At 43.7% G+C, this 22626-nt stretch overlaps 1 protein-coding gene across 1 annotated transcript in view; it reads right to left on the reverse strand.

Annotated features, from left to right (window-relative positions):
- LOC109403142 (protein O-mannosyl-transferase Tmtc3) overlaps positions 1–22626 on the reverse strand; it is an 804586-nt gene that overhangs the window by 499613 nt on the left and 282347 nt on the right. The window contains exon 5 of the mRNA XM_029875707.2: positions 331–430. Coding sequence (XP_029731567.2) covers positions 331–430 — 100 coding nt within the window. The remainder of the gene's footprint in view (positions 1–330; positions 431–22626) is intronic.

Genomic DNA, 22626 nt, shown 5'->3' on the forward strand with positions numbered 1-22626 from the left:
TCCACAACGTGTTCTTCAATTTCCCCTAAAGTTCTCGTTAAATTACACCACGTCATCCAGACCTAGAGGCTGTTTGTGCGGTTAGCCCACACAGATTGATCCTAAAAACCAAGATTGCTCATGATGTGATTTACGCTCCAATTTTCCACGAATCATTCTCACTACTACCTACTACGGTTTCTTCCAACCAACCACCACCCCCACCTCCAGTACTATCCAATTACAGCAACGGAGCTATCTGGTTTCACCTACCCAGCGAAACCTCAGAACAGAAGAAAATGCCTACTCTATCATTGCTGCCGCCGCCCCTGACTGACTGACGGGACTTACCTGTGGCTTTTTTCCGCCGCGTCGCCTTGGTGTAGAAAATGAACGCCGCCAGGAAAAACACCGACGACAGCGTTTCGGCTCGACCAACCACACCGGTCACCTGGAATGGAAGAATGGGAGAGAAGAACGGGAAGAATGAGAAAATGTTATTTAGGTGCATGGGGGGATAAGGTGATGGATAGATAAGACGCCTAGTGGGCGTGTGACTCTGGTGTAAAGTTACATTTCCCGAGGGGAGAATAGGATACCAATGAAGAATGGTAATGGATTCTTTAAAGATGATTAGCCCGCTTTCCGCAGCAATTTAATTTCGGTTTCACGCTTGGCTGGGGAGGGGAGATGTGATAAGCATAAAGTGTAGAGGGGAAAAAAAAGTATCGTTTTAGAACGATTACAAGTCAAGTTTGTCTTTATCAGAATACATATAACCAAGGCAATGTCAGGTCAAAGTCAGGGCAAAGTCAGGGCAAAGCTAGCGCAAAGCCAGGGCAAAGCCAGGGCAAAGCCAGAGCAAAGTCAGGGCAAAGCCAGGGCAAAGCCAGGGCAGAGCTAGGGCAAAGCCAGGGCAATGCTAGGGCAAAGCCAAGGCAAAGCCAGGGCAAAGCCAGGGCAAAGCCAGGGCAAAGCCAGGGCAAAGCTAGCGCAAAGCCAGGGCAAAGCCAGGGCAAAGCCGGAGCAAAGCCAGGGCAAAGCCAGGGCAAAGCCAGGGCAAAGCCAGGGCAAAGCCAGGGCAAAGCCAGGGCAAAGCCAGGGCAAAGCCAGGGCAAAGCCAGGGCAAAGCCAGGGCAAAGCCAGGGCAAAGCCAGGGCAAAGCCAGGGCAAAGCCAGGGCAAAGCCAGGGCAAAGCCAGGGCAAAGCCAGGGCAAAGCCAGGGCAAAGCCAGGGCAAAGCCAGGGCAAAGCCAGGGCAAAGCCAGGGCAAAGCCAGGGCAAAGCCAGGTCAAAGTCAGGGCAAAGTCAGGGCAAAGCTAGCGCAAAGCCAGGGCAAAGCCAGAGCAAAGTCAGGGCAAAGCCAGGGCAAATCCAGGGCAGAGCTAGGGCAAAGCCAGGGCAATGCTAGGGCAAAGCCAAGGCAAAGCCAGGGCAAAGCCAGGGCAAAGCCAGGGCAAAGCCAGGGCAAAGCTAGCGCAAAGCCAGGGCAAAGCCAGGGCAAAGCCAGAGCAAAGCGAGGGCAAAGCCAGGGCAAAGCCGGAGCAAAGCCAGGGCAAAGCCAGGGCAAAGCCAGGGCAAAGCCAGGGCAAAGCCAGGGCAAAGCCAGGGCAAAGCCAGGGCAAAGCCAGGGCAAAGCCAGGGCAAAGCCAGGGCAAAGCCAGGGCAAAGCCAGGGCAAAGCCAGGGCAAAGCCAGGGCAAAGCCAGGGCAAAGCCAGGGCAAAGCCAGGGCAAAGCCAGGGCAAAGCCAGGGCAAAGCCAGGGCAAAGCCAGGGCAAAGCCAGGGCAAAGCCAGGGCAAAGCCAGGGCAAAGCCAGGGCAAAGCCAGGGCAAAGCCAGGGCAAAGCCAGGGCAAAGCCAGGGCAAAGCCAGGGCAAAGCCAGGGCAAAGCCAGGGCAAAGCCAGGGCAAAGCCAGGGCAAAGCCAGGGCAAAGCCAGGGCAAAGCCAGGGCAAAGCCAGGGCAAAGCCAGGGCAAAGCCAGGGCAAAGCCAGGGCAAAGCCAGGGCAAAGCCAGGGCAAAGCCAGGGCAAAGCCAGGGCAAAGCCAGGGCAAAGCCAGGGCAAAGCCAGGGCAAAGCCAGGGCAAAGCCAGGGCAAAGCCAGGGCAAAGCCAGGGCAAAGCCAGGGCAAAGCCAGGGCAAAGCCAGGGCAAAGCCAGGGCAAAGCCAGGGCAAAGTCAGGGCAAAGCCAGGGCAAAGCCAGGGCAAAGCCAGGGCAAAGCCAGGGCAAAGCCAGGGCAAAGCCAGGGCAAAGCCAGGGCAAAGCCAGGGCAAAGCCAGGGCAAAGCCAGGGCAAAGCCAGGGCAAAGCCAGGGCAAAGCCAGGGCAAAGCCAGGGCAAAGCCAGGGAAAAGCCAGTTCAAAGCCAGGGCTAAGCCAGGGCAAAGCCAGGGCAAAGCCAGGGCAAAGCCAGGGCAAAGCCAGGGCAAAGCCAGGGAAAAGCCAGTTCAAAGCCAGGGCTAAGCCAGGGGTAAAGCTAGCGCAAAGCCAGGGCAAAACCAGGGCATAGCGGGAATATATCAAAACAAAGTCAAAGCAAAAGGAAATCATTTTTCCAAACCTAACTTCAACTCAAAGAAATTTTCACAATCGAGTCCCCTAAATCTCCCACGGCAGTTGCTTTTCCGGGCCATAAATTCATCATAACAAGTCAAGTACCGGCGGAACGCGAACCTGAGAGCAAAAGCTGGTACCGGCTGTCACATATGGCTGGCTGGCTGACTGACTCCCGCCCTCGAAACACGACAACGACGAGACGACAAACGCCACCGCGATGGATGGAGGTCACGACGACAGTTCCTCCTCCCCCCGGCCCGAGTGGATTGGATATGTGTAACTGTGCAAGCTCATTAGGAGAGCTTCACCAGGCAAAAGTCATTTATCTTGCGATGACGGTGGTGTGGCGCTCTGTCGCATGTCGGTCTCGCTCGTGTTATCTCTCTGGAGCGCTGTGTTTTGCACCACACCCAGAAGAGCAGCTAGGAAAATATCACTATCTAGGACCTAGGTAGTTACAGGTACCTGTCTTCCAGCGTGGATATATCCCGGCAGTTTGCGCAGTCAAATAACCTTGTCAGGAATGTTCGCTTACTGAGGAGGACTGCTAACAGGGCACACGCGAATGACATTTCGCGATGTTGTTTTACTGGATCTCTTCTGTGTGTATGTAACTCTGGGTAGGAGTACCGTGACGAAGGCAGTTTTCCCTGTACTTGAGTTGTGTTTGGGTGTTGCGATCAGATAGAACAGTTCAGCGAATAGGATGATGATGGTACCATGCTTGGACGTTTCAAGGGGGTGCCTAACCTTCTAGTGTATCTGATTCAGTACTGAGCTCCGTTGGGGAAGTAATTAACATTCCAATGGAAAATGTTCCAAAGTTTCTATCTGTTGGAAGCTTTGGAAGCTTCCTTGAAAAAAGTCTTCCTTTAAGAAGCTTTTGAAACTTCCATGCAGAAGCTTTTGAGGCTTCCTTGAAGAAGCTTATGAAGCTTCCTTGAAGAAGCTTTTGAAACTTCCAAGAAGAAGCTTTTAAAGCTTCCTTGAAGAAGCTTTGGAAAAGCTTTGGAAACTTCCTTGAAGAAGCTTTTGAAGTTTCCTTCAAGAAGCTTTTGAAGTTTCCTTCAAGCAGCTTTTGAAGCTTCCTTTAAGAAGCTTTTGAAGCTTCCTTCAAGAAGCTTTTGAAGCTTCCTTCGAGAAGCTTACGAAGCTTCCTTCGAGAAGCTTTTGAAGCTTCCTTCAAGAAGCTTTTGAAGCTTCCTTCATGAAGCTTTTGAAGCTTCCTTCAAGAAGCTTTTGAAGCTTCCTTCATGAAGCTTTTGAAACTTTCTACATGAAGATTTTTAAGCTTCCTCCAGGAAGCTTTTGAAGCTTCCTTCAAGAAGCTTTTGAAAATTTCTTCAAGAAGATTTTGAAGCTTCCTTCATGAAGCTTTTGAAACTTTCTACATGAAGATTTTTAAGCTTCCTCCAGGAAGCTTTTGAAGCTTCCTTCAAGAAGCTTTTGAAAATTTCTTCAAGAAGCTTTTGAAACTTCCTTCATGAAGCTTTTGAAACTTTCTACATGAAGATTTTTAAGCTTCCTCCAGGAAGCTTTTGAAGCTTCCTTCAAGAAGCTTTTGAAAATTTCTTCAAGAAGCTTTTGAAACTTCCTTCATGAAGCTTTTGAAACTTTCTACATGAAGATTTTTAAGCTTCCTCCAGGAAGCTTTTGAAGCTTCCTTCAAGAAGCTTTTGAAAATTTCTTCAAGAAGATTTTGAAGCTTCCTTCAAAAAGCTTTAGATGCTTCCTTCAAGAAGCTTTTGATGCTTCCTTCAAGAAGCTTTCGAAGCTTCCTTCAAGAAGCTTTTCAAACTTCCTTCATGAAGCATTTGAAACTTCCTTTAAGAAGCTTTTGAAACTTTATTCATGAAGCTTTTGATGCTTCCTTCAGGAAGCTTTTGAAGCTTCCTTTAGGAAGCTTTCGAAGCTTCCTTCAAGAAGATTTTGAAACTTTCTTCAAGAAGATTTTGAAGCTTCCTTAAAGTAGCTTTTGAAGCTTCCTTCAAGAAGATTTTGAAACTTTCTTCAAGAAACTTTTGAAGCTTCCTTCAAGAAGCTTGCGAAGTAACCGTGAAGAGGCTTTCGAAATTCCGATAAGAAGCCTTCCAGCTTCTGGTAAGAAGCCTTCCAGCTTCTGATAAGAAGCCTTCCAGCTTCTGATGAGAAGCCTTCCAGCTTCTGATGAGAAGCCTTCCAGCTTCTGATGAGAAGCCTTCCAGCTTCTGATGAGAAGCCTTCCAGCTTCTGATGAGAAGCCTTCCAGCTTCTGATGAGAAGCCTTCCAGCTTCTGATGAGAAGCCTTCCAGCTTCTGATGAGAAGCCTTCCAGCTTCTGATGAGAAGCCTTCCAGCTTCTGATGAGAAGCCTTCCAGCTTCTGATGAGAAGCCTTCCAGCTTCTGATGAGAAGCCTTTCAGCTTCTGATGAGAAGCCTTCCAGCTTCTGATGAGAAGCCTTCCAGCTTCTGATGAGAAGCCTTCCAGCTTCTGATGAGAAGCCTTCCAGCTTCTGATGAGAAGCCTTCCAGCTTCTGATGAGAAGCCTTCCAGCTTCTGATGAGAAGCCTTCCAGCTTCTGATGAGAAGCCTTCCAGCTTCTGATGAGAAGCCTTCCAGCTTCTGATGAGAAGCCTTCCAGCTTCTGATGAGAAGCCTTCCAGCTTCTGATGAGAAGCCTTCCAGCTTCTGATGAGAAGCCTTCCAGCTTCTGATGAGAAGCCTTCCAGCTTATGATGAGAAGCCTTCCAGCTTTTGATGAGAAGCCTTCCAGCTTCTGATGAGAAGCCTTCCAGCTTCTGATGAGAAGCCTTCCAGCTTCTGATGAGAAGCCTTCCAGCTTCTGATGAGAAGCCTTCCAGCTTCTGATGAGAAGCCTTCCAGCTTCTGATGAGAAGCCTTCCAGCTTCTGATGAGAAGCCTTCCAGCTTCTGATGAGAAGCCTTCCAGCTTCTGATGAGAAGCCTTCCAGCTTCTGATGAGAAGCCTTCCAGCTTCTGATGAGAAGCCTTCCAGCTTCTGATGAGAAGCCTTCCAGCTTCTGATGAGAAGCCTTCCAGCTTCTGATGAGAAGCCTTTATGCTTCTGATAAGAAGCCTTTAAGTTTCTGATGAGATGCCTTCCAGCTTCTGATGAGAAGCCTTCCAGCTTCTGATAAGAAGCCTTCCAGCTTCTGATGAGAAGACTTCCAGCTTCTAATGAGAAGCATTCCAGCTTCTGATGAGCAGCCTTCTCCGCAGCTTCTGATTTGTTTGGTACCCACGTGAATCCTGGCTACACCTCTGCCCCATGTTACGAGATTACTTCTGTTCCGGAAAACACTAAACATTCCTACCAATCCCCAACTGGGAGTCGTCATCTCTGCATCGGACGCGTAAAACGAGTCATTTACTGAGTCAAAGTAAATCCGTCCGTGAGCTTTTGAGGCACGGGTGAGAGGGGAACCATAACCATCTGCTTTTGTGTAGCCCCGTCGACGAAGAAACACGTCTCGCATCGCGCGCAATCATTCGTCATTCGGTGAAAAGGAACATTGCAGACTCCTGCATTAGTCTAGGTCTAGGACGACGGTGCGGTGTTGTGTGTCGTTCACCGGTAACGAGTGTTACACGTGAACCATCATACTGTACACGCGAAACAAATGGCAGTGCACTACTGTGTGCCGGTTGTCGCTGCTTTTCTAATCTCAATCTAATTACTGTCATCAGCGACTCGTTGTTCGTCGGAACGTACGTAAACGTGGGTAAAAGCATTCGAATGGGTGTGTCTGTTGCTGTTTCTGTGCCATGTAGCTGCAGTTGGTGATGAGCCAAATTTTGCCAATATTTACTGCGTTGTTGCAGGTTGTGTCGGTGCAGTCAGTGCTGCAGGAGCATAGCATAGCCGGATGAGCTAAATGCTCGTTAAGGATCTTGTCTGTCGTGTCGTTACCATGGCGATGAGGGAAGCTGCGGGATGGATACAGCAGCACTGATGTTCCTTTTCACCGGTGAAACGATGATGATTATGGTGATGATGTTGGCGATGGTACACGTCAATAATCTCAAAATGGGTTTTCGGAGAATGGATTCGAGACCTGATTCAGGGACACAGCGCAAAAACGGGTGCACACAAGCTGGGAAAGCTTTTCATACAAGCTGTGACAAATTTGCTAACAGAAGTTGAAGAGGATTTTCAAAAACACAAAAACTTAAAAAAAAAATCTTATCACAGAAGCTAGGAATCTTCTCACAGAAGCTAGAAAGCCTATCACAATAGATAAGAAGCTTCTCACAGAAGCTACGAAGCTTCTCACAGAAGCTACGAAGCTTCTCACAGAAGCTACGAAGCTTCTCACAGAAGCTACGAAGCTTCTCACAGAAGCTACGAAGCTTCTCACAAAAGCAAGGAAGCTTCTCACAGAAGCTAGGAAGCTCCTCACAGAAGCTAGGAAGCTTCTCACAGAAGCTAGGAAGTTACTCACAGAAGCTAGGAAGCTTATCACAGAAGCTAGGAAGCTTCTCACAGAAGCTAGGAAGCTTCTCACAGAAGCTAGGAAGCTTCTCACAGAAGCTAGGAAGCTTCTCACAAAAGCTAGGAAGCTCCTCACAGAAGCTAACAAGCTTCTCACATAAGCTAGGAAGCCTCTTACAGAAGCTAGGAAGCTTCTCACAGAAGCTAGGAAGCTTCTCACAGAAGCTAGGAAGCTTCTCACAGAAGCTAGGAAGCTTCTCACAGAAGCTAGGAAGCTGCTCACAGAAGCTAGGAAGCTTCTCACAGAAGCCAGGAAGCTTCTCACAGAAGCCAGGAAGCCTCTCAAAGTAGCTAGGAAGCGTATCACAGAAGCAACGAAGCTTCTCACTGACGCTCGGAAATTTCTTCCTGAAGCAAACCAACAACAAAAGTCGACCAATTACTGCTAAGTGGTCCAACTCCGATTGTAATCACCTTTTCAGCAAGTAATCGTATGCTAACCTTATATCCCTGCATTTTTATCCTCTTCCGCATCCAAAATCACACGGAACATCTCGTCCGAAGAGAAAGAACTCCCAGCAAAACAAAACACTCGGCCTCATTGTGCATTCAAACCGTAAAACGATTAAATTAAGTGAATAATTTATATTCGAGGATAAGTTTTCTTTCGAGCGTAGGAACGAACGTACGAACGCTCAGCTTTAAAGAGCAGGAGTGACTACGATGAAGCGTTCCGTACTTCTGCTGGAGCTGTTCGTGGGAAGAGGTTCAATATTTCCAAAGAGTTTATTAACTATTAGTAGTATGTGGCTCGTTTTCCGGGCTCACTTTGGTAGTCCAAACATGTGTTTCGGTTCCCGGTCCGGTCCGACAGGCCATATTGTTCCTGCCCCTTCCTGCCCAGCTGTAAGGTTAGTATGTGGACGACGCAGATAATTGGATCTAAGTGGCAGTATGGACGAAACTACATTTTTGGGTTTAGTTCTAGAACACACTACTGGAGGGGAAGTGCCTCTTGATGAAATAAATTTGGGAGTAAGGATGGAATTTCAAGGGTGTCAGAATAACACATGTTCTTGATTAGCTGGGTGTTGCTCACGAAAAATCGATTTTTGTATGATTATGATGGCTCCAATCAAGTGAGGTTTATTTTCTAGCATTTAACATGGTCAAATCGAAAGTTTACAGAGAAACTAGAAGAGTTGTTTCATCAATTTATGTTTTTGAGAAACTTTCTCATAGAAGCTAATATTATTTCTCATAGAAGATGGTACAATTTTTCTCAGAAGCTGAAACTATTTCTCAAAGAAGATGAGACAGCTTCTCGCAGTAACGGGGACAGCTTCTTGTAGAAGTTGATACAGCATCTAACAGAAGCTGAGATAGCTTCTCACAGAAGCTGAGACTGATTCTCACAGAAGTTGTAATAGCTTCGCAGATAGCTTTACACAGAAGCAGAGACAGCTTCTCAAAGAAGCTGAGACAGCTTTTCACAGAAGCTCAGACAGCGTCTCACAGAAGCTGATACAGTTTCTCACAGAAGCTGTGACAGCTTCTCACAGAAGCTAAGACAGCTTCTCACAGAAGCTGAGACAGCTTCTCACAGAAGCTGAGACATCTTCTCACAGAAGCTGAGACAGCTTCTCACAGAAGCTGAGACAGCTTCTCACAGAAGCTGAGACAGCTTCTCACAGAAGCTGAGACAGCTTCTCACAGAAGCTGAGACAGCTTCTCACAGAAGCTGAGACAGCTTCTCACAGAAGCTGAGACAGCTTCTCACAGAAGCTGAGACAGCTTCTCACAGAAGCTGAGACAGCTTCTCACAGAAGCTGAGACAGCTTCTCACAGAAGCTGAGACAGCTTCTCACAGAAGCTGAGACAGCTTCTCACAGAAGCTGAGACAGCTTCTCACAGAAGCTGAGACAGCTTCTCACAGAAGCTGAGACAGCTTCTCACAGAAGCTGAGACAGCTTCTCACAGAAGCTGAGACAGCTTCTCACAGAAGCTGAGACAGCTTCTCACAGAAGCTGAGACAGCTTCTCACAGAAGCTGAGACAGCTTCTCACAGAAGCTGAGACAGCTTCTCACAGAAGCTGAGACAGCTTCTCACAGAAGCTGAGACAGCTTCTCACAGAAGCTGAGACAGCTTCTCACAGAAGCTGAGACAGCTTCTCACAGAAGCTGAGACAGCTTCTCACAGAAGCTGAGACAGCTTCTCACAGAAGCTGAGACAGCTTCTCACAGAAGCTGAGACAGCTTCTCACAGAAACTGAGACAGCTTCTCACAGAAGCTGAGACATCTTCTCACAGAAGCTGAGACAGCTTCTCACAGAAGCTGAGACAGCTTCTCACAGAAGCTGAGACAGCTTCTCACAGAAGCTGAGACTCTCACACAAGCTGAAGCAGCTTCTCACACAAGCTGAGACAGCTTCTCACAGAAGCTGAGACAGCTTCTCACAGAAGCTGAGACAGCTTCTCACAGAAGCTGAGACAGCTTCTCACAGAAGCTGAGACAGCTTCTCACAGAAACTGAGACAGCTTCTCACAGAAGCTGAGACAGCTTCTCACAGAAGCTGAGACAGCTTCTCACAGAAGCTGAGACAGCTTCTCACAGAAGCTGAGACAGCTTCTCACAGAAGCTGAGACAGCTTCTCACAGAAGCTGAGACAGCTTCTCACAGAAGCTGAGACGGCTTCTCACAGAAGCTGAGACAGCTTCACACAGGAGCTGAGACAGCTTCTCACAGTATCTGAGACTGCTTCTCACAGAAGCTGAGAAAATTTCTCATAGAAAATAAGACAAATTTTTACAGAAGCATAGACAGCCTTTCACAGAAGCTGTGAAACCTTCTCACTGAAGCTGAGATAGCTTCTCACAGAGGCTGAGAAAGCTTCTCAAAGAAGCTGAGAAAGCTTCTCACAGAAGCTGAGAGAGCTTCTCACAGAAACTGAGAAAGCTTCTCACAGGGGCTGATAAAGCTTCTCACAGAAGCTGAGAAAGCTTCTCACAGAAGCTGAGAAAGCTTCTCACAGAAGCTGAGAAAGATTCTCACAGAAGCTGAGAAAGCTTCTTGCAAAAGCTGAGAAAGCTTCTCACAGAAGCTGAGAAAGCTTCTCACAGAAGCTGAGAAATATTCTCACAAAAGCTGAGGAAGATTCTCACAGAAGCTGAGAAAGATTTTCACAAAAGCTGAGAAAGATTTTCACAGGTGAGAAAGGTTCTCACAGAAGCTGAAAAAGATTCTCACAGAAGCTGAGAAAGCTTCTTGCAAAAGCTGAGAAAGCTTGTGACAGAAGCTGGGCAAGTTTCTCTCAGAAAGCTGATATAGATTTGTGCACGAGAGGCTGTACGCCACCTGAAACAAAATAATATAATTTATTTGTGGTTTTATTCAAAAGCCAAAACCACTGAAGCTTCGTCAACATTTTCCTCTACACTCAAACTGCATTTCCACAAAATGGTTGCCCGTCCCTTGAAAAATTCCCCGCTGTATTATGGAGCCATAATCCGGGATTTGATTTTCTACGTGCTTTATTCTCTATCGCACTTTGAAATGGTGAAAATGGTGAACATTTTTACGGGCCCCGTTTCATCTCGTCGTCGTTGTGCCTGATTGGTCAGGAATTTTCCACTGCTTCTACTGTCGGAAGCCTAGACGGATTTTTCCTGTCTCTTCTATCCGACCGACCGACGACAGCTTGAAATGACGCGGCTACCGAATGAAACTTTATGCGACTGACTGTCCAGTCAGGATTTTTCTGCGGTGAAGGTAAAATTTTTAGAGCTTAGCGATTTATGGCCTCGTCCGCCGCAGCAGATGACGATGATGACCACCGCACCGGGCCGGAGTCAACCGAACCGAGGCGTGGAATGTTTAATCCCGATTAAAGTTTTATCGTTTAGGCTGTGTGCTCCTGGTGTTTCCTGTATTTGTGGGGATTTATAACCAGGCAGACCAGAGGCAAACACAAGAGCAATGGCGAACGGTGACTTGGAAGTGAGAAAACAAACGGTGTCCATCAAAATTGGTGGTAATTTCAACTTGAAGTGAGTGTTGGAAAGAATGAAGTTGCTCGATTAAATGCTTCTGATAATTTTCTCAGCTTTTGTGAGAAGCTTTTCCAGCTTCTGTGAGAAGCTTTCTCAGCTACTGTGAGAAGCATTATCAGCTTCTGTAAGAAGCTCTCCCAGCTTCTCTGAGAAACTTTCTCAGCTTTTGTGAGAAGCTTTCTCAGCTTCTTTGAGAAGCTTTCTCAGCTTCTTTGAGAAGCTTCCTCAGCTTCTGTGAGAAGCTGTCTCAGCTTCTGTGAGAAGCTGTCTCAGCTTCTGTGAGAAGCTGTCTCAGCTTCTGTGAGAAGCTGTCTCAGCTTCTGTGAGGAGCTGTCTCAGCTTCTGTGAGAAGCTGTCTCAGCTTCTGTGAGAAGCTGTCTCAGCTTCTGTGAGAAGCTGTCTCAGCTTCTGTGAGAAGCTGTCTCAGCTTCTGTGAGAAGCTGTCTCAGCTTCTGTGAGAAGCTTTTCCAGCATCTATGAGTAGGTTTCTCAGCTTCTATGAGAAGCTTTCTTTGCTTCATAAGCTTTCTCAGTTACTGTGAGAAAGTTTCTCAGCTTTTGTGAATAGCTTTTTCAGCTTCTGTGAGAAGCTTTCTCAGCATCTGTGAGAAGCTTTTTCAGCTATTGTAAGAAGCTTTCTCGGCTTCTGTGAGAAACTTTCTCTGCTTCTATGAGAAGTTTTTTGCAGCTTCCGTGAATAGCTGTGTCGGCTTCTGTGAGTAGCTTACTCAGCTTCTGTGGGAAGCTTTCTCAGCTTCTGTGAGAAGCTTTCTTAGTTTTTGTGAGAAGTTATCCGAGCTTCTGTGAGAAACATTTCACTTTTCTGTGAGAAGCTTTTTCAACTTCTAAGATTTTCAAAACTTCTGTGAAAAGCATTTCCAGATTCTGTGGAAGCTTTCCTAGTCTATGTGAGGAGTTCCTTCAGTTTGTTTTCTGTTCTAAAAATAATCGATGATTATTTCAGCCCAAATCAGAGAGGTTATTTGCCTACGCCAAATGCCGATTCCAAGTATCAATTCCGGCAATCAAAGTGATGTTTTCGTCATCATTATTTTGCAATATCGTTCTGGTTGTCGTTGGTGGTGATACTGCGGTTGTTGTTAGCTTCGCCGTGTACCCGCAATTGATAGCGCACCACACGTTCAAATATACGTGGTTCAAACTCAGATCCAGTAGTGGTGTTCTCATTTGTGTACGTACACACCTACAGACAGCTCCTCCCGCTTTCTCATAATCCACCATCTCATCACCCCAGAGCAACTCGTTATATCCCCTTCCTCCGCAGTGAATTAAGCGAACCGTAGAAATTTTCACGTATTTTCGCCGACAGCATCATCATAATCATTTCAACCGTCGTCGCCGTCGTCGTCATCATCATCATTCACCTTCCTTGCTCGTTGCCATGGAGCGCCTGTTTTTCAGCAATTTCGGAGCAGAGATTTTCCCACATTAAAATGATGAGCTTGCAGCTCAGTTCGTACTCTGCTCTGCACCCTTTTCTCACTGTTCCTCCTCACACTCGCACTCACTCACTCGTCCTTCACTCAGGATGATGATGATGATGGCGAAAGCGAATGTTTTCACAAACAGCTGCTGAACTGAAGCATCAGGATAATTTCGCAAGCAGTGAAAAACAACCCCCCCCCCCCTTCGATTACCTCCCACCGCTGCCACCACTACTGCTGAGTACCGACTGCCGCCGGGCAGTTGTTGGTGGGTGAGTTGATGGGAACCATCATTTGCGATGAGCGGACTAACTGGCTGCACCTACCTACCAGATGGCGAAATCCTCTTAATGCATTTCGTGTAACCTCTTCCTGCACGCTTGACTGATGAGGTTGGTAACAACGCGGCAATATGGGGTTCCTCCACTTCAACGCATGAGGAAGGGTTACTCATCACCCCGCGTTACCGTCACCGTGTTGGGTGGTTGGATGATTGCACTTGATCTCCTCGCACACGCGAACGCTGCGAGGCATGAGGCGTGAGATGCATTCGCGGTATTCGATACACCGAAATAGAACAGATGCCAAAATAACCGACATAACAGGCATGTGGCGGATGATTGCTTGTTTTGAGCTTGTTGGAACATAGGGGAATGATAACTAGGGATATGACTAACATTTCTTTCTCACAAACAATCAAGAAAATTTCTCTCGTGGATCTGAGAAAGCTTCTCGCTGAGTGCCGCAAGAAGTTGCATATTTGATGGAGCTGCAAAGGAAGTAGCTTGAATAACACTGTAAAGCTTATTCAGGTGGAACTTATAAAGTTTCTCGTATATGTAATCAAATCTTCTCACGTGATACTCAGCACGTTTCCAATCTGTTGGAAACCTATCCATGACAACTGAAATGGTTAATTTTCACCACTATAGCCTGAGAGATATTTTCATGAGAGAGAGATTGAGAAAAATGTTTACCTGAAGCTAAAGGGAACATCTCATGGAGTACCTAACATGCTGCTCACGCAAAGTTTGGAAATATCTCACTAAGTGCTTGAGAAGCTTCTCACTTAAAACGTACTGATAAGTTTAGATAAACTGGAGATTTTTTTTTTTTAATAGATTGAGATTTTTTTGGAGCAAATGCTCATTAGAAGCTGATAAAAACATCTCACATCACGCTTCTCAAGTATGAAGCTTGTTTAATAAGCGGCCACTTTCTCACGAGTACTTCTTACTAAATTTTGGAATAACGTCTCACTGATGAGTGTGAAACTCCAATAGCCTTCATTCAAATCAAGTTGAAGAATCTTTTCATTTGACACTGAGAAAACATTGTAATGGTGCTTAGAAAGTTAATGTTAGAAAACAGCTCATAGCGTGATGGTGAAGCTTTTCCCATTAAATGAATATGTTTGAAAAAGCATCTTACGGCATGTCTAGAATTTTAATGCCATAAAGCACCTCACTTAAAACTGGGAAAAAGTATCTGGAAAAACATCTTAGAGGGTGCAGAAAATCCCTCTCAATTGAAACTAGAGGAATTTCTCACGTGATGCTGAAAAAATTCTCATAAATATTGAAAATTCCTCCCACATGAAGCCAAAGCAGATAATCAATAAAATCAGAAAAAAATCGAACTTGCTTGAAATAGTCATACCTGCATTGTAAGGAGATTGATAAAGTATTTTTCAGCTTTCGGTAAGAGGCTCAACAAGTATTCTATCATAAACCTTTTCTACTTCCAACATATCTCTGCTTCCTGTGAGAAGCTTTCTCAAGTTTTCGTGATAAGATTCCCTTAAGGCTTCCTAGCTTCCTGCATGAAGATTTTCTCTCTTGCTAAGAGAAGCATTTCTAGCTTCCTCTCAGAAATATACTTGGGTTTCTGAGAAAAAAATCTCAGCTTCCTGTTAGAAGTTTTGTGAACTTCCTGTGATAAGACTTCTTCGATTTTCAGCTATCGGCCAGAACTATTTTTAGCTTTATTTTGGAAGATTTCTCGTTTTCCAAGGTCAAATGTCATTATTATTATATTATATATTATTTATTATTATAATTATTATACACTGAAACCTCCATTTAAGTCGATGCATGGCTGATCGAAAATAATTTTTACCGTACAAACAGTGACAAAACTGAAGACTTTTATATTTTTCAACACTTCGCATGACAAAGGAGATCTGTCAAAAAGTATAAAACTGTATAGTTTAGTCATTGCCTGCACGATAAAAAATATTTTCGATCAGCCATGCATCGACTTAAATGGAGGTTTCAGTGTATATTATTAATCATCAAATCATCGAGACGGTCTAAAAATTCACATATCTGAGAAATTATTGATCATTTGTTGATAAAAAACTGTATATCAGTGAACACAGAAATCTAGAATAATATTTCACAAGGTCTTTTTGATTTTATTATTTCTTTGTAACTTAAGCAAGGTTGGAAGTAGGAGAAACATTATGTCTTGTTTTTTTTTCATGGAAACTTATATAAACAATTTAAAAAATTGTTTTGATTGTTTTAAAAATCGATGAAAAATAAGTATGTGACAATCCTGTGCTTCTTGGCAAATTTTGAAGCAGAAAATCAAGCTTTCTACAGAGGAATAATGAAAACATCGAAGTGTAAGATTTTTGAAAAACAAAAATTACATGACATTTAACATAGATCTGCGGTAAATAATACTCTCAGAATATTTTATTTCTGAAAGTTCTTAAAATATCCGTAAACGTTTTCGAAGTCATGAACAAAATCTCATTCAAATTAAAAAAGTCGATTCAAAAATGGCAATTTTTTCGTGTTTTGGACAGGAAATGCTTCATAGGAAAAGCTTCTTCCACAGCTCTGGAAAAGGCCCTCGCGTGTGACAAGCAAAAAATCTAACAGAATGCTGAATATCTTATGAATTCTAGAAAATAATCTCTAAAAATCATAAAACAGTTTCACACCAGGAGCTTGCAACACTTTGTCTCAATAAGGAATAAGTCTCTGACAGGATGCTGCTAGATATATCCCTTCGAAATGGAAAAGGTATGAATTGAGATGAATTCCTAGAAAATTCTGAGCAGTTCTCACAGAATTCTAGGACATCTTCTAACAGAATATAGGAGATGTTTCGAGATTTGTTGATTTTTTTTCGGTGAAAAAAGACTTTCCAAATCGTTTTGGCATAACGTTTCGGCCTACTTCATTCAGCCATCATCAGATCTGTGAACATTTATTGAGTCAAGTTAGTACAATTTTCCTTCATGGTCTACAATTTGAAATTACCACCCACTTACACAAAACGTTTGTTCTCCACCACTGTGGCCTATCAACTAACCCTAAATCCTATTTCTATGTATATTATTTCGTCAGATTACGTCATGCGGTTCGTCTCGGCTGTGTGCGCTTCGGCAACGATCGTATTTTGCACACTAGTCCGTTGTACGCTGCGTCTATACCACCACACTCGCGCTGTAGGTTTACAGTGGTGTTATTCCCTAGCAGTTTTATATGGAAGGCCTCTGCGATAGTTCTGCTCTCCTGGTTGTCAATTCTTTCCAGGATCTCGGTTTTTTGGAAGTCGAAATCGTGTCCTTCTTCAATGTGGTGTTGTCCTAGTCCTGTTTTCGCTTCCTTCTTCCTTATGTTATTTCTATGCTCGTTTAGCCGCGTCTCTAACATTCTACCTGTTTGTCCTACGTAAATCTTTCCATCGTCTGATCCGCATGGTACTGCATATACTACATTTTTTGTCTTTTCTTTCGGGATTGGGTCCTTAAGTTTACTAAATATTGTCTGTTTTATTTTGTTACGTGGTTGGTAGGCTAATGTAATGTCGTGTTTGTTTAGGATTTTCGATAGTTTTTCGCTCAGACATGGAATGTAGGGTGTAGAAACATATTTCTTGTCTTGTGTTTGTCTTTCTTCGTGTCTTAAGGTGTTATAGTGTCTGTCTGTTCTTTGTTTTAACAATTTGTTAATGAACCAATTTGGGTAGTGGTTTTTTACTAAAATTTGTTTGACTGTCATAATTGTTTTGTGTCGTTCACTAGCGTTCGTCAGTTTTATTGCACGGTCAATAAGCGCTATTGCCGTGTTACGTTTATGTTGAAACGGGCTTTCCGAGTTGTAGTCCAAGTAACGTCCGTTCGTCTGTTTAGGTGTCCAAATTTTCACGATTACTCCATCCCTTCTTTGTAGCGTCATGTCAAGAAATTTAAGTTTGTTGTCTTCCTCATTTTCTACGGTGAATTTCAGCTTCTCGTGAAACTCATTGAAGGTTGCTACTATGGTGTCGATGTTAATGTTAATGGCACAAATTTCCCAAATGGAGGAGAACGTGCCTCTAGAGCCGACCTACTGATACCTGATGGTGTCGATGTAGTTCCGTTTAGCCACACAGAAGCAGTCGTCTACGTAGCGGCGATATATCTTCATCGGTGTCTGCTTTTCTTCCAGCTTGCATATGCTTTCCTGTTCCAGCCTCTCCATCACTAGATTTGCCACAACCGGTGATAGAGGGGAACCCATTGGTACGCCGAAATTTTGTTTGTAGAACACTCCTCTGTGTACAAAAAAGGTGGACCCCAACACAAGCTTGACGGCTGCTACGAAGCTGTTCTGGTCGATCGGTGTGTGTGCTTCAACTTCGTTCCATCGTCGGTTGATACATTCTATCGCGTAGTCAACCGGCACGTTCGTGTATAACGAAGTGACATCCAACGAAAACATGACTTCGTCTTCGCTGATCTGCGCTCCTGGTACCTCCGCGGCAAAGATGAAGCTGTTGACGACATGATTTTCCGTTTTCCCAACGATTTTTCCGAGGATGCTCGACAAGTACTGGGCTATTTGGTACGTTGCGGACCCCACTGTTGATACCACCGGGCGTAACGGCCTACCTGGTTTGTGAGCAGGAGAGCAGAACTATCGCAGAGGCCTTCCATATAAAACTGCTAGGGAATAACACCACTGTAAACCTACAGCGCGAGTGTGGTGGTATAGACGCAGCGTACAACGGACTAGTGTGCAAAATACGATCGTTGCCGAAGCGCACACAGCCGAGACGAACCGCATGACGTAATCTGACGAAATAATATACATAGAAATAGGATTTAGGGTTAGTTGATAGGCCACAGTGGTGGAGAACAAACGTTTTGTGTAAGTGGGTGGTAATTTCAAATTGTAGACCATGAAGGAAAATTGTACTAACTTGACTCAATAAATGTTCACAGATCTGATGATGGCTGAATGAAGTAGGCCGAAACGTTATGCCAAAACGATTTGGAAAGTCTTTTTTCACCGAAAAAAATCAACAAATCTCGAAACATAAAATTCAACGGTGACGAAAAAACCCCACAAAGTGAAATCGCTTGATCAAGGAAGGGAAAATGCATCTGCAAAGGGAGATAGTGAACAGGTATGGCAGCTGCGGGAGAGAATTGCTGCGACAGTACCTGAAGACGTCGATCAAGTTAGCGAAAATCAGCAATCGTGTGAAATTCCTGCTGAACTGTCGGAAGTGCAAAGTGATACCCGTGTGTCTCAACTTCCGGTTGAACATCAACCTGGAGAATGAAGTGTCGCACCGTCAACTGGAGAAGGTGTTGCACAAGCAAAAGGTCAGATTAATCAGCATAATGGTCGCGGATGCGAAAAGAACGTTGTCAAGGACAAAGAAGGTGAAAGGTGACGTCAGAGACAAATTGGGCAGATTGTTACAGCAAGAAGATTTCGAACGAGTAGTAAACATGGTGGAAAACTCTACAGCGAGAGTATACGTGACTACGAAAGAGAAAGAAATGGAGAAAATCGAGCGCCTGAAGAGGAGAACTGTCGAATTGAGTTACGACGCGAGTTGGGTGGAGAACACCACCGACACACCATTACCAGACTATCTCGAACGAACTCTTATGCTGGGTCCGAACTACAACGTCCCGAACCGAGAGAAATTTCCGTACATCGAAACTGTAGCGGCGATCGACAAAGCGATCAAATACAAGGACAACGTAGACGAAATTCGGGCAGATGTGGCCACCGCGATGTCAAACTTCCTCAATTACAACAACCAACCGCGCCACCATGAGCATGAGTGGATTGTCAAAGATGTGGGAAGAAGTAGGAAGTTTCTGAAAGAAAACCCGTCCCTGTTGGTCACCAAGTCGGACAAAGGTAACCAAACCGTCATCCTCTCGGCAAACGAGTATGAGGAGAAAATGGAGGAAATGCTACAAGATACCGACACCTACGAAAAGATCTCCTTCGACCCAACAGCTAGAGTGTCCCGAAAAATCAAAGCAATCCTGGACGACTGGAAGGAGAACAGGTACATTGACGCCCGCACCCACAGAAAGCTGAACGTATCAAACTGCAACCCACCCCGCATATATGGACTACCTAAAACTCACAAACCAGGTAGGCCGTTACGCCCGGTGGTATCAACAGTGGGGTCCGCAACGTACCAAATAGCCCAGTACTTGTCGAGCATCCTCGGAAAAATCGTTGGGAAAACGGAAAATCATGTCGTCAACAGCTTCATCTTTGCCGCGGAGGTACCAGGAGCGCAGATCAGCGAAGACGAAGTCATGTTTTCGTTGGATGTCACTTCGTTATACACGAACGTGCCGGTTGACTACGCGATAGAATGTATCAACCGACGATGGAACGAAGTTGAAGCACACACACCGATCGACCAGAACAGCTTCGTAGCAGCCGTCAAGCTTGTGTTGGGGTCCACCTTTTTTGTACACAGAGGAGTGTTCTACAAACAAAATTTCGGCGTACCAATGGGTTCCCCTCTATCACCGGTTGTGGCAAATCTAGTGATGGAGAGGCTGGAACAGGAAAGCATATGCAAGCTGGAAGAAAAGCAGACACCGATGAAGATATATCGCCGCTACGTAGACGACTGCTTCTGTGTGGCTAAACGGAACTACATCGACACCATAGTAGCAACCTTCAATGAGTTTCACGAGAAGCTGAAATTCACCGTAGAAAATGAGGAAGACAACAAACTTAAATTTCTTGACATGACGCTACAAAGAAGGGATGGAGTAATCGTGAAAATTTGGACACCTAAACAGACGAACGGACGTTACTTGGACTACAACTCGGAAAGCCCGTTTCAACATAAACGTAACACGGCAATAGCGCTTATTGACCGTGCAATAAAACTGACGAACGCTAGTGAACGACACAAAACAATTATGACAGTCAAACAAATTTTAGTAAAAAACCACTACCCAAATTGGTTCATTAACAAATTGTTAAAACAAAGAACAGACAGACACTATAACACCTTAAGACACGAAGAAAGACAAACACAAGACAAGAAATATGTTTCTACACCCTACATTCCATGTCTGAGCGAAAAACTATCGAAAATCCTAAACAAACACGACATTACATTAGCCTACCAACCACGTAACAAAATAAAACAGACAATATTTAGTAAACTTAAGGACCCAATCCCGAAAGAAAAGACAAAAAATGTAGTATATGCAGTACCATGCGGATCAGACGATGGAAAGATTTACGTAGGACAAACAGGTAGAATGTTAGAGACGCGGCTAAACGAGCATAGAAATAACATAAGGAAGAAGGAAGCGAAAACAGGACTAGGACAACACCACATTGAAGAAGGACACGATTTCGACTTCCAAAAAACCGAGATCCTGGAAAGAATTGACAACCAGGAGAGCAGAACTATCGCAGAGGCCTTCCATATAAAACTGCTAGGGAATAACACCACTGTAAACCTACAGCGCGAGTGTGGTGGTATAGACGCAGCGTACAACGGACTAGTGTGCAAAATACGATCGTTGCCGAAGCGCACACAGCCGAGACGAACCGCATGACGTAATCTGACGAAATAATATACATAGAAATAGGATTTAGGGTTAGTTGATAGGCCACAGTGGTGGAGAACAAACGTTTTGTGTAAGTGGGTGGTAATTTCAAATTGTAGACCATGAAGGAAAATTGTACTAACTTGACTCAATAAATGTTCACAGATCTGATGATGGCTGAATGAAGTAGGCCGAAACGTTATGCCAAAACGATTTGGAAAGTCTTTTTTCACCGAAAAAAATCAACAAATCTCGAAACATAAAATTCAACGGTGACGAAAAAACCCCACAAAGAATATAGGAGAACTTCCACAACTTTCGGTTAGAAGCCTTGAGATCTCCTAATTTCCTTTCCTATCTTCCTATGGGAAGATTTTCCATTTTCTTCACTGAGAGTACATAGCATTACTGGCTGCCTCTGAGAATATTTCTCACTCATCTGTAATAAGTTTGGGAAAAATTCCCAGCTACCTGGGAGTAGTTTTGTAAGGTTTCTGTAGAAAGCATTCTTAGATTTCCGTCAGAAGCGTTCCAGCTCACTAGCTCTTCTTCAGAAATGGATTGCTCCAGAAATTCTACCAAAAACTTCGTCAGAATTCCTTCTTGATTTTTTCGATTTTTTATTTTGGAAATTCCTTAATGAATTTATCGAAAAATTTATTTAGAAAACCACAAGGAAAACCACCTTTTGATATTTTCAGGCATTTTATCATGGATTCCAGTTAAAAATGATCCAGGTGTTTTCTACGAAATTCTTCCACCGATTTCTACAAAAAACTCTTAGAGGTTATTTTTAAGAAATTCGCCAGAAGATTTCTCTGAGAATTACTTCAGGAACTCTTCCAATGATTCTTTCACAAATTTCATAGTTTTCTTTGGAAATTTATGAACTATAAATAGATGTAAAAACTGGTCGCAGTGACTTAGGGGGTTTGAGAAAACTTACGCGCCATACAACAATTTTTAGGTTCTCATACAAAAAATCTTACAAGGGGGAGATGGGGTGTCAGAAAATCGCGAAAATTCCCTTACGTAATTAATGGACAGCCCCTTATATACCCAAAAAGAATGAAAAGAACTTTATGCAAACATTTCTGCATATTAGTCCTGAAATTAATTTCAGAACTCTTTTATGTAACTTTCCTTGGTTTGTCCGTGTCTCTTTACCATGGATTCCTTTCGGAAGCTGTTTTTAAAATCGTTCATGAATTGTTTAGGAAATTATTTTTGAATTTCTTCTATGGGTTTTTTTTCATGGATTCATCAAGAATTTTTCTCGAGATTCCTTCAAAATTTCTGAAAAAAAATGATTTTTTGAAGTAATTCTCAAAAGAATACCTGAATGAACTGGAGAACCCACTGTAAATGTTCATAAAAGAACTTCATGAAAAAATCATGGTAAATTCCAAGGCAACCCTCTGAAATTTTTGCAGGAATTGCTGAGCGAATCTTTGGAAAAAATCTGAAAAAATCCCTGATTTATTCATAAGCCATCCTTGCTGGAAGAACACTTGAACGAGGTTCTGGAGAAATCTTTGGAGAATTGCTGAAGAATATTTTTGAATTTCCTCGAGAAATTACTTAATAAATGAGAGAATCCTTGAATCTTTGAGTAACCGCTGAATAAATTCAAACATTAGTTTCTGAACGAGTTCCTTGAAAAACATAATCTATTTGTGAAGAAAACCCTAGTGAAATTTCTAAGAAATTCTCCAAATCTCTATAAAAATAAGTTTCTGCTGAATTTGCATCTCTCAAAGAAAGCTTTGGCGGAATCGCTGGAAATTTTTGAGAAGAAATTCCTCGAAAAAATATTTAATAAATATCTAGAAGAATCCCAGTAGAACTCCTAAAGAAAAACTCTTGGTGGAAAATCTGATAATATTCCTGGCGGAATCATTGGAGGAGTTTCCTGACGAAACATTGAAGGAATTCCAGCACGATTAGAAGCCTGAAGCCTAGTTTCAGGATGAATGTTTTGATAAACTTCTTAAGAAGCTAATAAAAAAAAAAGTAATGAAAATATCTGGAGAAATTTCTAAAATAATTGCTGGAGGACACTCTGGCAACAATTTCGAAGATAAACATGGATGAGAATGCATTTTAAAAGAATACCTGGAGGTATTTTTCGAACAATTGTTGATAAAATCATTGTAGGAAATCCTCCAAGAATCTTCTTTTTATAATAGTTCCGTTTTTTTTTATAAATCATGAAAAAAATACTTGAGGAATTTCTGGCGGTGTCCCTTGAGAGGCTTAGGGACAAAACGTCGAATGCCAAAAGGTCAAAAGTACAAGTGGTATAAGCAAATATTGAGTATTTTATAC

This window comes from Aedes albopictus, chromosome 3 (assembly GCF_035046485.1).
Source record: "Aedes albopictus strain Foshan chromosome 3, AalbF5, whole genome shotgun sequence".
In the NCBI taxonomy this organism is placed as follows: Eukaryota; Metazoa; Arthropoda; class Insecta; order Diptera; family Culicidae; genus Aedes; species Aedes albopictus.